The sequence below is a fragment of the Gavialis gangeticus genome, unplaced genomic scaffold (assembly GCF_001723915.1).
Source record: "Gavialis gangeticus isolate Ggan-Ray unplaced genomic scaffold, GavGan_comp1, whole genome shotgun sequence".
NCBI lineage: Eukaryota > Metazoa > Chordata > Crocodylia > Gavialidae > Gavialis > Gavialis gangeticus.
Window position 1 is genome coordinate 5,440,928 of NW_017728983.1, and position 12,585 is coordinate 5,453,512.

General features: G+C 43.1%; 1 protein-coding gene across 4 annotated transcripts in view; it reads right to left on the reverse strand.

Annotated features, from left to right (window-relative positions):
* FARP2 (FERM, ARH/RhoGEF and pleckstrin domain protein 2) overlaps positions 1-12,585 on the reverse strand; it is a 184,195-nt gene that overhangs the window by 94,190 nt on the left and 77,420 nt on the right. For all 4 annotated transcript variants that reach the window (XM_019513362.1, XM_019513352.1, XM_019513371.1 and 1 more), the window contains exons 2-3: positions 7,444-7,548; positions 5,258-5,300 (exon numbers count right to left, since the gene is read on the reverse strand). In XM_019513362.1, the coding sequence (XP_019368907.1) occupies positions 5,258-5,300; positions 7,444-7,548 (148 nt within the window). The remainder of the gene's footprint in view (positions 1-5,257; positions 5,301-7,443; positions 7,549-12,585) is intronic.

Here is a 12,585-nt window from a genome sequence, read left to right on the forward strand (position 1 = left end):
CCTCCCGGAGTAACAAGGAATAATGGCTATAAGTTGCTAGACAGTAGGTTTAAACTAGACATTAGAAGGCACTACTTCACAGTCAGGGCGGCTAGGATCTGGAACCAACTTCTAAGGGAAGTGGTGATGGCTCCTACCCTGGGGATCTTTAAGAGGAGGCTTGAAGTTTACCAGGCTGGGGTGATTTGAGCCCAGTTTTCTCTCCTGCTCAGGGCAGGGGGCCGGACTAAAAGATCTACAAGGTCCCTTCTGACCCTACATCTGTGAATCTATGACCTGGCATTTGTCCCTGTTGAACCTCATATGGTTTTGTTCAGCCCAGAGGACGAGCCTGCAAAGTCTTTCTGAATCCTTGACCTGTCCTCCAATGTACCTGCTTGTCCCCACAGCTTGGTATCATCCGCAAACTTAATCACTGCACTTTTCACTCCCTCATCCATGTAATTAATAAAGACGTTAAAGAGCACAAGCCCAAGCACTGACCCCTGGGGTACACCACTGGAGATGGCATTCCAGGATGAGGCCACCCCATCAATTACAACTTGTTGGGATTGGCCATGGAGCCAGTTCCCAACCCATCTCACTGTAGCCTGGTCTAGGCCAGTACTTTCCAACTTAACTGAGAGGATTTCATGCAAAACAGTATCAAAGGCCTTGCTGAAATCTAGGCAGATGATGCCTACCTCCTGTCCCATGTCCAGGTGGTTAATTACTTGGTCATAAAAGGACACCAGGTTTGTTAGGCATGACCTCTCCTCTACAAAGCCATGCTGGTTGCTTTTCAGTACCCCACCAGATTTGATCTTGTAGTGGATGGCCTCCTTGACAATTTTTTCAAAGATCTTCCCCAGGACCAAAGTCAGACTGACCAGCCTATAGTTGACAGGGTTGTCCCTCTTTCCCTTCTTAAAGATGGGAACTGCATTCGCCTTTTTCTAGTTGTTAGAGACAACTCCTGATTTCCATGCCTCCTCAAACTGCCTTGCCAGAGGCACGGCTATGAGCTTAGCCAGCTCTTTCAGCACTCTCAGGTGAAGGTCATCTGAACCAGCCGACTTGAAAACATCCAAATGACCTAAGAGTGTCCTCACCTGTTCTGGATTGATTTTAGGAGGACTCCTGTCATTGCTGTATTCCCTGCACCCCTGGTCTGGTGATCAGTTCTTGCCTGATTTAAGGAAAACTGATGTGAAGAAATTATTAAGGAGGTCTGCCTTTTCATGGGGGTCAACTGTTGGCTTCCCCTCTTGTCTAAGTTTGTCCTAACCATGCAGTTGGTCCAATAAACCATATCATCCACAAAATCCTTGCTTCTGATAAGTGTCAAACACATTTCAGGTAAAGCATATCTATGGTTACTACAATTTAGATTAAACTTTTAAATCAACTTAAAAGCCTTATTCTACATGCAAACTGTTCACTGCCTGACACAAAGCCAGTAGGTCACAGGTTTTTTACTGCAGTGACTACAGAGTATTATGAACAGAGACAACAGAGATGTTAAAATAAAGAAAACTACATACGTGTATATTAGTTTCTGTTGCTCCAATAAATCATAGCGTTTTACTGCATGTATTCTTTAAAAAGATCTGTAACTATTCTTGTGTATTTTACTTATGTAATTCAAAATGAATTCCTAATTGAATATCATACAAAAGTAAAATTATTGTAGATCAAAACAGGCAAATAGAAAAAGGCAATTCAAGAATAACATTTTGAGAAACTGAACATCCTTAAAAACAATAGGACATGCCAGTAAAGACTCAAAATCATGTATGCATTATTTACATAACAAATAATAGATTATATGTATATCCAAATTGTATTAAATGAAAGCCCATTTTGTCACCCAGTGCTCTCCAACAGATAGTTCAGAAATTAAAATATAAAATCAGGTTGCAACAAGGGAAGTTTAAGTTGGATATTAGGAAAAACTCTCTCAGGAGGATGCTGAAGCACTGGAGTGGGTTACCTAGAGAGATGGTGGGGAGAGAGGCCTGGCTGGACAAAGTCCTGCCTGGAACGATCTAGTTGGGGATGGTCCTGCTTTGAGCAGGGGATTGAACTAGATGACCTTCTGAGGTACCTTCCAACCCTAATTTTCTATGATTCTAAAACAAGAAACAGAAAGAACGACGAAGCAGAGAGGAAGTACCAGTATATGGAAATACTTTCTACTGTTGCTGAATTTAAAGCAACATGAATAGTGTGAGGAATCCTTACTAAAGCCAAATTAGATTTTCTTTTTTCAATGCTTAACCAAGAAACCTGTCCACCTGAAACATCTGTTAGTATTCAGGTTGCTGCCATGTCATACATACTTGAATGTACTGAAACACATTTAAGTTTTAAGATATTTAATAGCAAATGGAAAGCATTTGACCGTTCTACTCTCCCCTCAAAGTCTTGGAAGAGAAAGTTACATATTCTGTAATTCCACAAAAAAAAAAGGTTAACTGATTTAAAATACAAAAGAAAAAAAAACATTATTTCAGTTTTATTTAAAACATGCCTCTCAAATTTTGTTTGCTATTAATGCATATTAAATTATTATTTTAGCTGTTAATGGTTAATTATCTTCTTAAAGCTGTACACAGCATCTGAATTCTGTTTCTTCCAGGGAATATATCCTTTCAGAATTCTAATTTAGTCACAGTATGCAATAAAGAGAGCTCAAATCATTGTTCATGCAGTCAAGTGTTGCTTACAAAGATCATTCAGATGCACATGCTTACTCTGAGTTTTGCTTCTTTCACAATTCAATTTTAAATGGACAGAATGGAAAATACATTTCAGCATTAGGTACAAATGTAGAAGACAGCATTTCTACTGAGAGTTACCACTTAAGTTGCAGCTTAAAAAATAAACTTGTAAATAGTTGAGGGTTTAACATGGAACAAAAGATAATAAAATAAGCAACCAATGACTTTAATACCCTATAATTGCAACTTTAAAGTTCCACGAAAAGACAAACTAATTAAGGTGACAGATCAACAAACAGTAGCCTCAACAACAAAATTTCTCAAGTTCCCTACTTCTAGCAGTGGTTGGCAGAGACACTACTGTAGGGTGAAATATCATTAGACAGCACCTGGCTATCAATATATGATTTGATACCATACTTCCTCAAAATATTCTTATATGGTACAGAATGTGCAAAGTGAGCCAGTACTTGCTAGCTATCCCAATGCCTAACTGATGCTTTTAAGAGCTGTTAAATGTCCTTAGAAAATTACTCATTTTACAAGGGAGACAGCTTTTGTATAAACAAGAATTACTATAAGGCAGACAGAAGAAGATGACCTGCCAACAATGAAAATTTTCATCAGTGATTCTATGGAACTATGGTCTTGGACCATGTCTTCAGGAAGCCTTCCTCCATAGCTAGTTCCTGTGCTCTGACTTCTTAAGACAATGAAGAAAGTGAAAGTTAGTAAAACTGTATTATGAGCAAGCTAAGTTAGGTCATTTCTTAATTTTTAATAGTCATTTTTAGGCTCAAGAATTTTTAAAAGGTCTACAAATACTGGGTTTCTACAGTATTCCTGTGCTGCTCGTCAAACACTTTCCTCCTTAATATAAAGTTTCAGACTATTTTAATCAATGGAGCTAGTCTTGTGCAGATCAGTCAATTAAGCTGTTGACAGGTGTGGGAATCTAACATGCTTCCTTGAATTCATGATTCTATGAAATTTATGTAATTAGAAGCAGGAAGTAAGTGCCCTGTTGAATTCTGTTGTAGAACAGAAATGTCTTGGACTTGTTAGACAAGGTTCTTTGGGTGAATCTGATGTCTTTTATTAGACCAACTTAACTAGTTGGAAAACAATTTTTAAGCAAGGTTTTGGGGTCCAAGACCCTTTGTCAGGCTGAGGAAGTTTCAGCAGTTGGTGTGTGCTCTTCCTGGATGGAATGAAAAGTAAAGAAGCCAGGCTGGGCTGGTATGCATACAAAACAGGCAGTCAGTGAAAACGTAGATTGAGGAGTCAATGGGTGAGATAGGCTGGGTTTTTGAACCCGAAACCTTGCTTAAAAATTGTTTTCCAACTATTTAAGTTGGTCTAATAAAAGATATCAGATTCACCCAAAGAACCTTGCCTGCCTATGTCCTTAGACCAACATGGCTACAACCTACACCCTTGTACATGTAATGGATTCTACTCTGAGCGCAGGTTTCAAAGGTTATTTAGCACAGGATATAATTTAATCTTTTTCTTTGACCTTAAATGACATCTCAAAGATTAAAGAAAATAAACCAAAAAGACAGCTGCAAACTAGTTTATTGGACAAACACTGAAAGCAACTTCAAAGCAGCAGAGAATTATGCAAGATCATTGGTAGCTGTTGCCTGTCCTTCGAAGAGAGATAGAGAGTATTCCTCTCTTTTCAATTTAGATAAAGGAGGTTCTTAACTTAGTCTGGTGTGGCAGAACAATGAGAAGGCAATGTTAGCATATCTTCCAACCTTCCCATAGACTTACCTGCAGGGAGCTGCTCTCCAGGGTGCCTGGCTCTGTTCCCAGCCACATGCATGTGTATGGGTGCACACATGCACATGGCACCTCCTGTGTCCTGCTCCCAGCAGCCCCTTTCAGGCTGGAATGCTGCTAGCCTGCAAGGCGGAAACCCGCTGTTCCCTGCACAACACTGCAAATCTGGGACAAATGCTGTCCTAGAGTCACGCAGCCTGGGACCAGGATCTGAGGTTCCCAGTCCGCGACTGTCTTGTCCAATTAGGGACCAGTGGTCACCCTAGCATGAAAGCTAAAAAAAGCATCTTTGTTTAGTGGCTCACTTGGGATTCAACAATGTGATATGCTGAACACTTTCAAGTCCCATGGCTTAAGGGGAAGTTGAAAGCTTGCAACACCTCAAAAAATTGTGCTTTTACAGGGCAAAGAACAACTTACTAAACCAGATCTAGGTTTTTAAAGGAGCAACAGGTTAACTGTTCTAGAAAAAAGAATATCTATATGTATTATTCAAAAAAGCACATACACCATACAGTATTCAGGGTCATAGAAAACCAGAAAGGACAACAAAGACTCTAGAAACTGTAGATGCTGTAAGAAGGTTCTAATCCATCTTACATGTTTGGAGTTTGTAGATGGGCATTTAATATCTATGTACGGTAGAGATAAACACAAGATCATGCAATCCTGACTGGAAAATCAAGTAGCTTGTTTTCACAGTTTGCCATCTTAAACACATGAATATTAAAATGAAACTTTTAAAAAAAAGCTAAATAAGTACTTACTCCGTACTTGTTTAACAATAGGTTTCATAGGTTCGAGCCAAATCTGGAAATATGCAAAGTTAACAATTAAAATTCGTATCTATATACTGCATGAAATACAAAACAATTTCAAATGAAAACAGTACGTACTAGATGAGCTCAGCAACTTTTTCTGTATAGTTAAACAAATATACTTAACTATGGGTTGAACTCAAAGTAGGTGTATTTCAAGACAGAAAAAACATATATCAAAAAGCATGAAGATTAAGCACAGTGCTATAAATCTGCCTGGTCAAAGTAGGTAAGAAGTCACATCAGCAAGGACCAACCAATATCACTGGTGCTAAAAGAAGTGGGCTTGGCAACAATGCAGAAACCACCCTGCACCCGCAAGTTAGAGTTTGTAGAATTTGGTCAATTCATGCCTCCAGATTCTTAACTTTACATACACAGGGGAAATCTGGGACAATGTTTGTTTTTCATTTTTTTACCTCTTGCTTTATCTAGGGGGGATGGCATGGAGTTTGTTTCAGGAATTGGACTTCACAAAGGTTTCCATACTTATTTGTGTGATACAATGGGAAAGCATGATCCTAAAGTGTGTGCTCTCATGTTTCTTTCTGTTTTAAGAAAAGAAACAAATATGCCACTAACAAAATACTTTGTTAATATTCATTTTTCAAGATTAATTACTATGAAGTGAAGTGACTGTTTTAACTTGGTCTCCGTTGGCTACATTTGTGTCTAAAAGAAGTTGGGGGTTTTAGCTAGCTCACAAACTGCTGACAGCAACAATTTGGAGGTTCTGCATAAGAAACAGAAACCCAACTATATATCTGTGCCTGCCCCAGCACAAGAGGAACATTTATTGGTGTTGTTATAAGCCTTCTCTAGTTTCTGATCCATTCTTAACACTTGTGAATTGGAAGGCTTAACTGAATGAAGAAAAACTACACTAAAGAAGGTTCTGGGAAAATAAGTGGTAGGTCAGAAATCATGCTGCCTTATTTCCAAGGCACAACATAATAAACTAGGGTATTGACAGAAGGATTAGAGATGAACAGAAGGATTGTATTCATGTGCATCTATTCTCAGAATATAAAATAACTCCACTGTCTTAACTTGTGCTCATGTAAGTGTAAACATTTAGCAAATTAGATGCTTTCTCCCCTGGAGAAATGCACTGAGGCCAGAAATGCAGCACACTGAAACAAAACATTACGTAGGTATAACATGACTGAATTAATGTTGTATTGACCCTACATTTTGAGCCAGTTTCATTTTATAAGGGAAAGAATCTTATGCTTTATTTGAATTTTCTGATTAAAAAAAAAAAAATCAATAAATAATGCTAAATAGGTGGACAGCATAAACAGAACAAACCTAGAAAAACGTCAAGAAGCAGTGTAGAATATGTATGCCTAAACTATGGCAGTGTATACGAATTATAAAAGAACAGTCTCTGTCTTGTCAATATTTCCTTTTAAAAGAAAACGTTGGTAAAGAAGTCATCCAAAACACTCTGAAGCACTGATTCTCAACCTTTCTAGACTCAAAACATCGCTTGGAAAATCCCACCTTTTAGCTTTCACTTGTTTTTGATTATGGAAAAAGGACAATTATTTTTTTGCAAAGTACTCAGAAGACCACAGCAGGTCAAAATGGTTTTGACACCAGGGATACCTATTTGAAATCTCTGGGTTTACCTTGTGAATCACATGCAGGTACTTGCACGGGTAACAGTGTTAATATTAAACATTACCTTGCATCGCCCTTAAAAGGATCTCATGGCATCCTAGGGGGCCGTAGCTCCCTGACTGAGAACCATTGCTCTGAAGTTTCTAGTGAATATATTGGGAAAGGAAAGAACTGGAGCTCAAGCAGCCCCAACAATACAGGCAGAACAAGGAAGGAAAGAAAGGGGCTCTTTCTTGCTGAGACAGAGCATTTAATTAATCAGTCTTCTCTGATAAGAACAGAAGCATCATCAACGAGCTAATTTTTGTAGGAGTATGGTTTGGAAGTTCATTCAGATTCCTTTATGTATTTTTAATTTACATAGTTTGGGAGCAGTAGGTTGACCTGATAGGTCACCAAGTATACATTCTTCAGAAAAGTTACATGAGATTCAAAACTACTTCCGACAGTCTAGTGACAGCACTCATCCAAGCCTGATTTACTGTAATTCATTAGGAACTATTACATACCCAGTATGATTGGATGTTCTGGAACTCAATTCCAAAGTAGTCGGACTCAATTAAGTTTAGGTGTTTATAAACTTCTGTCAGCAACATCTGGCCATAGCATTTTGACTGGAAGAGTAAAACAAACAAACAAAAAAGCAGCATAGTTAAATTAAGTAAATTACCTAGAGTTTTATTACAAGGCAGGAAACTTTTAAGCTAGGGCAGCTCCAGTTCAGCCCCTGACCTAAGCTGTTATCATCTTAGGGCTGCTCTAATACAAACTCCATGCCATCCCCCATAGACGATTGGGGGATTCAGGCTAGATATGACCCATTGGTCATATCTAGCCTGAATCTACTCTCAGTCAACTTATGGCCGTTATTCCTTGTTACTCCCAGTAGTGCTCGGGGGAACAGGGACTCTCCCATAGATTGCTGGTCCCCCTTGGCCAGTTTGTAGATGGCCACCAGATCCCCCCTCAGCCTTTTCTTGTGGCGGCTGAACAGGTTCAGGTCCCTTAGCTTCTCCTTGTAGGGCCTGCCCTGCTGCCCCCTGATCATACGAGTGGCCCTCCTCTGGACCCTCTCCACGTTGTCCACATCCCTCTTGAAGTGTGGCGCCGAGAACTGGACGCAGTACTCCAACTGCGGCCTGACCAGTGTTGCACAGAGGGGGAGGATCACCTCCTTGGTCCTGCTCATGCTGCATCTGTGGATGCATGACAAGATGCGGTGAGCCTTCCTGACTGCATGCCCATATTGGCAGCCTACGTTCATTTTGGAATCAATAATAACACCAAGATCCTTTTCTGCCTCTGTGCTGATGAGAAGGGAGTTCCCCAGCCTGTAGGTATGCTGCTGGTTCTTCCTCCCCAGGTGCAGTACCTTGCACTTGTCAGTATTGAAACCCATCCTGTTCTCATCTGCCCACCCTGTAACCTGTCCAGATCTAACTGCAGCCTGTCCCTCTCCTCTAGCATGCCCATTATTCCCCACATCTTAGTGTCATCCACAAATTTGAACAGGGTGCTTTTCACCCCCTCATCCAAGTTGCTGATGAAGATGTTGAACAGTGCGGGCCCAAGAACCGAGCCCTGGGGGACCTCACTGCCCACATCCCTCGAGGTCGAAAATGAACCATCCACCACCACTCTCTGAGTGTGACCCTCCAGCCAATTTGCAATCCATCTGTGTAGGCAATGACGCCACAGTCATCTTATTTCTTAATGAGAATGGGGTGAGAGACAGTGTCGAAGTCTTTACGGACTTTAGGAAGGCCTATGTCCACCACGACACCTGCATCCAATGATTTTGTGACCTGGTCATAGAAGGCCACCAGGTTGGTCTGACAGGACCTGCCTCAAATGAACCAATGTTAGTTGCCCCTAAGCATGATCCCCCCTGCTGGTCCCTCGCAGATGTGCTCCTGGATAATTTTCTCAAAGAGCTCCTCCAGGACTGAGGTAAGACTAACGGGCCTATAGTTTCCTGGGTCCTCCTTCCTCCCTTTTTTGAAAATGGGGACCACACTGGCCCTTTTCCAGTTTTCCAGCACCTCACCAGAGCACCATGAGTGCTCGTAAAGCTGTGCCAGGGGTCCCACAATGACCTCTGGTAATTCCCTCAGCACTCTGGGGTGGAGATCATCAGGACCTGCTGAATTGAACATGTCTAGTCCCACCAGAAGTTCCCTGACTCAGTCCTCACTGACCCTGGGCCTGGCAGCACCTCCTCTGGGTCTGTCGAGGATCCCAGTGCGGGGGATCCCCTGGCCCCTGCTCAAAAAGATGAAGGCAACAGAATTGTTAAAGAGGTTAGCTTTGTCATCTGGTGTGACCACTAGATTTCCTAGTGTACCCTGCAGAGGCCCTACGTTACCTGGTACCTTCTTTTTGGACAGGGCTCGGCTTCCCTGTCACTAAGCTGCAGCCTCTGGGGAGGGCCCTGCCCGTGGCCTGGCCCAGCCCTGCAGCTGTTTGGGGTTGAGTGGGGCTAGCCCAGGCCACAGGGGCAGGGGCATCCCCAGCAGCTAAAGCTCAGTGACAATTGCTCCCTGTGGCCAGGCTGGGCTCCGCTGGGCCAGGCCAGGTAGTGCCACACAGAGCCCCCCTCCCCATCCTGCGGCAGCAGGAAACAGGAGGGGGAGTCCCACTCTGGGGTAAGGCAGCGCTGCACAGAGCCCCTTTCTCCACCCCATGGCACAGGGTGGGGAGGGAGGAGGAGGAAGGGGAAGAGTCCCCCTCCAGCACTGCAGAGCCCTGCCCCATGACAGGGAGGGGGGAGGAGGAAAAGTCTGCCTCTGAGGCCAGGGAGTGCCACACAGAGCCCCCCTCCCCACCCCGCAGCAGCTGGGGAGAGGCAGGAGGAGGAGGAAGAAGAGTCCTCCTTTGAGTCCAGGCAGTGGAGCTGCCTGCCTGGATTGCTCCTGGCTGTCAGGGACCTGCTGGGGCGGGCAGAGCTCCCCCACTCCTCCTCCACTGTCACAGGGATCTGGCCATGCCCCTGTTTAGCCAGGCTCCCTCTTCCCCCACCCACTAAACCCTGCAGGCCAAGGTGGGCAGGGGAGACACCAAGATCAGTCAGTGTTTGATACTTACCTGGCAGGGGAAGCACCGTGACCATGTAGGCGGGCTCCCCAGGGCAGGTGATTGTCTCTAATATGTCCTCCATAGGAGGTCTATATTGAGCAGATTTTTTTTGGTATTGGGTGGTGGAACTGGAGCTTGCTCCATCCACTCCATGCATTGACCTGGTATTGCAGTGCTTCCAGGACCCATGCAAAAAAACAGACAAAAAAAAAAAAGAGGGAGTTTAAACCCTTCCTCAGTCATACTTATGCCTGCCAGGGCCTGGCCATGCCCTGACCCCCTCCCCTCAACTCAGCTTCTCTGTGGAAGGGGAGGGAGGGCTGCTCTAGCGCCCCGGGCTTCTGGCCTCAGCCACTGTAGGCATGTGCTTGCATTTCCAGAATGCAAAGGGAATGTCTATCCACTTGCAAACCAGTTCAATCTCTGCAGGGTAAACTAACCTGCAAAGATTGAATCAATTCAGGCTCAAGCTTTCTGAAGGTCTGTCTCTAGCCCTTGATGCACGGTTACCGAGTATAGAAACTAGTAATTAAGATATAAAGGCAGGGTAGAAGCACTGGCAGCTGAAAAAATGCAGGAACTGGGATGGTGCCAGGGGAATGGCATTAACATTTGGGGATAATGAGAGTATGTATAAATATATATTTGAAGGAATGAAAAGAAAGTTAAAAATGGATTATTAGAAAAAGGGAACATCTTGTGTATGAAGGAACATTTGAAGTGGAACATTTGAAAAAATACCTTATTCAAGTTCCGGCAGCACAGGGCTGTTCTGTCACTTAGTAAAATGTAACATTATAAAATGAACAACACAAGCTTCTCCCAATCATCCATATGAGTTACCTTCCAGTAAAATAGTTCCACTTTTCCCACATCTCTTTGTTTTTAATATTCATGTGCAAAATTCAATTATGGCAATTAGTTTGTGCTTCATTCTGCATTTCAGCCAGTAATCCCAGAACTAGGAACAACAGTAACACATATGCCCTCAATAAATTCTAGTAACTTGGGTTCATTACTCCAGTTTTCTAGCTGGAGTTTTCAGGGTTATTATTTACTTGAAAAGAAAAAGAATCCAGATGTTCACAAGCTTTTACTTTTTCCATTAAAACAGAAAGTTCTATCAGTAGGTCCTGTAACTAACAGCTGCTTCTTGAAAATATGCATGCAATTCCATTTTAAAATATTAATATTTATTTAGTGTAATAAGCATGCAAATAAAAAAAACCTCCTTTCCAAAGAGTTTGCAATGTCAGTTTAAATTTGACAAGTGTACAGAAAGAAAAAAGAAAAGAAAAGAATGAAGAGCAGTTGGGGAAAATGTGCTTGCTTGGATTGTTGAGGGTTTTGGAATATTTTAGTTGTGAAATATTCAACAGTCAAGACTTCCCCACTCCCAGTTTTCTATTTATTGTATTGGGAAGTTAACTCAGAAGCCTTATGAAAACACTTTGTCAGCTGTGACTACTTAATTGATCATATCAGTAAACTGTACAGAAAAATGGGCAAGAGTTATTGCAGGTAACAAAAATACAGAGGCAAGAATACATCATCCAATCCAACCATCTGATAAAGGTAGAACCATCTCTGTCTTGAGCAAGGGACTGGTGATAGTAATTGATAAAGAAACATTTTTGTTTGAATGTCTCATGCTTGCCATAGAGCAGTCCACCCTCTAAAGTTTAGAGAGATAACACCAGGGATCCTGGTTTTCTCTATTTAAAAAATCCAAAATTCTCTGATAAAACCCCCAACTTTTCTGATTAAAACCCTGAAAAATCCATGTTTTTTCATGATTAAAATGAAGCGCCACTATATACACAAGTATCAGTTAAACAAAATGTTTTATTGATACATTACCATTTTAAAGCAATTTGCGAGCATACTAGTGCCTCAATCATTATAATATGCTAAATTCTAAGTAAATTTTAAATATAAATTTTGGTGTTTCAATTTGGGGTTTTTATCATGGAAAATCAGTGCTCCCAGTGCCCCCTTTGCTCACCAGGATGTGGGTCCAGCTGAGCTGGCCCCCCACTGCTTTACGGTGCTGAGCTGCTCTCATATGCCAGTGCCCCATCCATGCCATTGCCCCTCACTCCCAACTCATATTCCCCCAGCCCTGCTGGTGCCCTTTAATCCCCACCCATAGCCCCCCCCCCAGCCCTTGCTGGTGTTCCTCACTCCCTAGCCACAGGCCTCTGGGCCCTGCTGGTGTCCCGCATTCCCTAGCCACAGCCCCCTACCCTCTCCTCAGCCCTGCCAGAGGGGGCTTCCAACTGCCAGGGCTATGGAGCCGGGGACCTGGGTTTGAAGCCCCCTGGCCATCTGCAGCAGCACCCAAGCCCTGTCTGCCGCCCGTGGGAGGTAGCGGCTGCTGTGGTACAGAGAGTGGAACCCGGTTTCCCCTCCCCCATGGGCAGCACAGACGGAGCACAGCTAATTGGGGAGGGGTGGATGTGGGATGCCTGCTGCGGGTTTGGGCTCCCTGCCCTGCTGCCCTCCCACCGGGGCCTCCGCATCTCAGTAGGCAGGCCTGGTGTGGCGGGGGGGGGGGGGGGGGGGGGGGGGGGGGG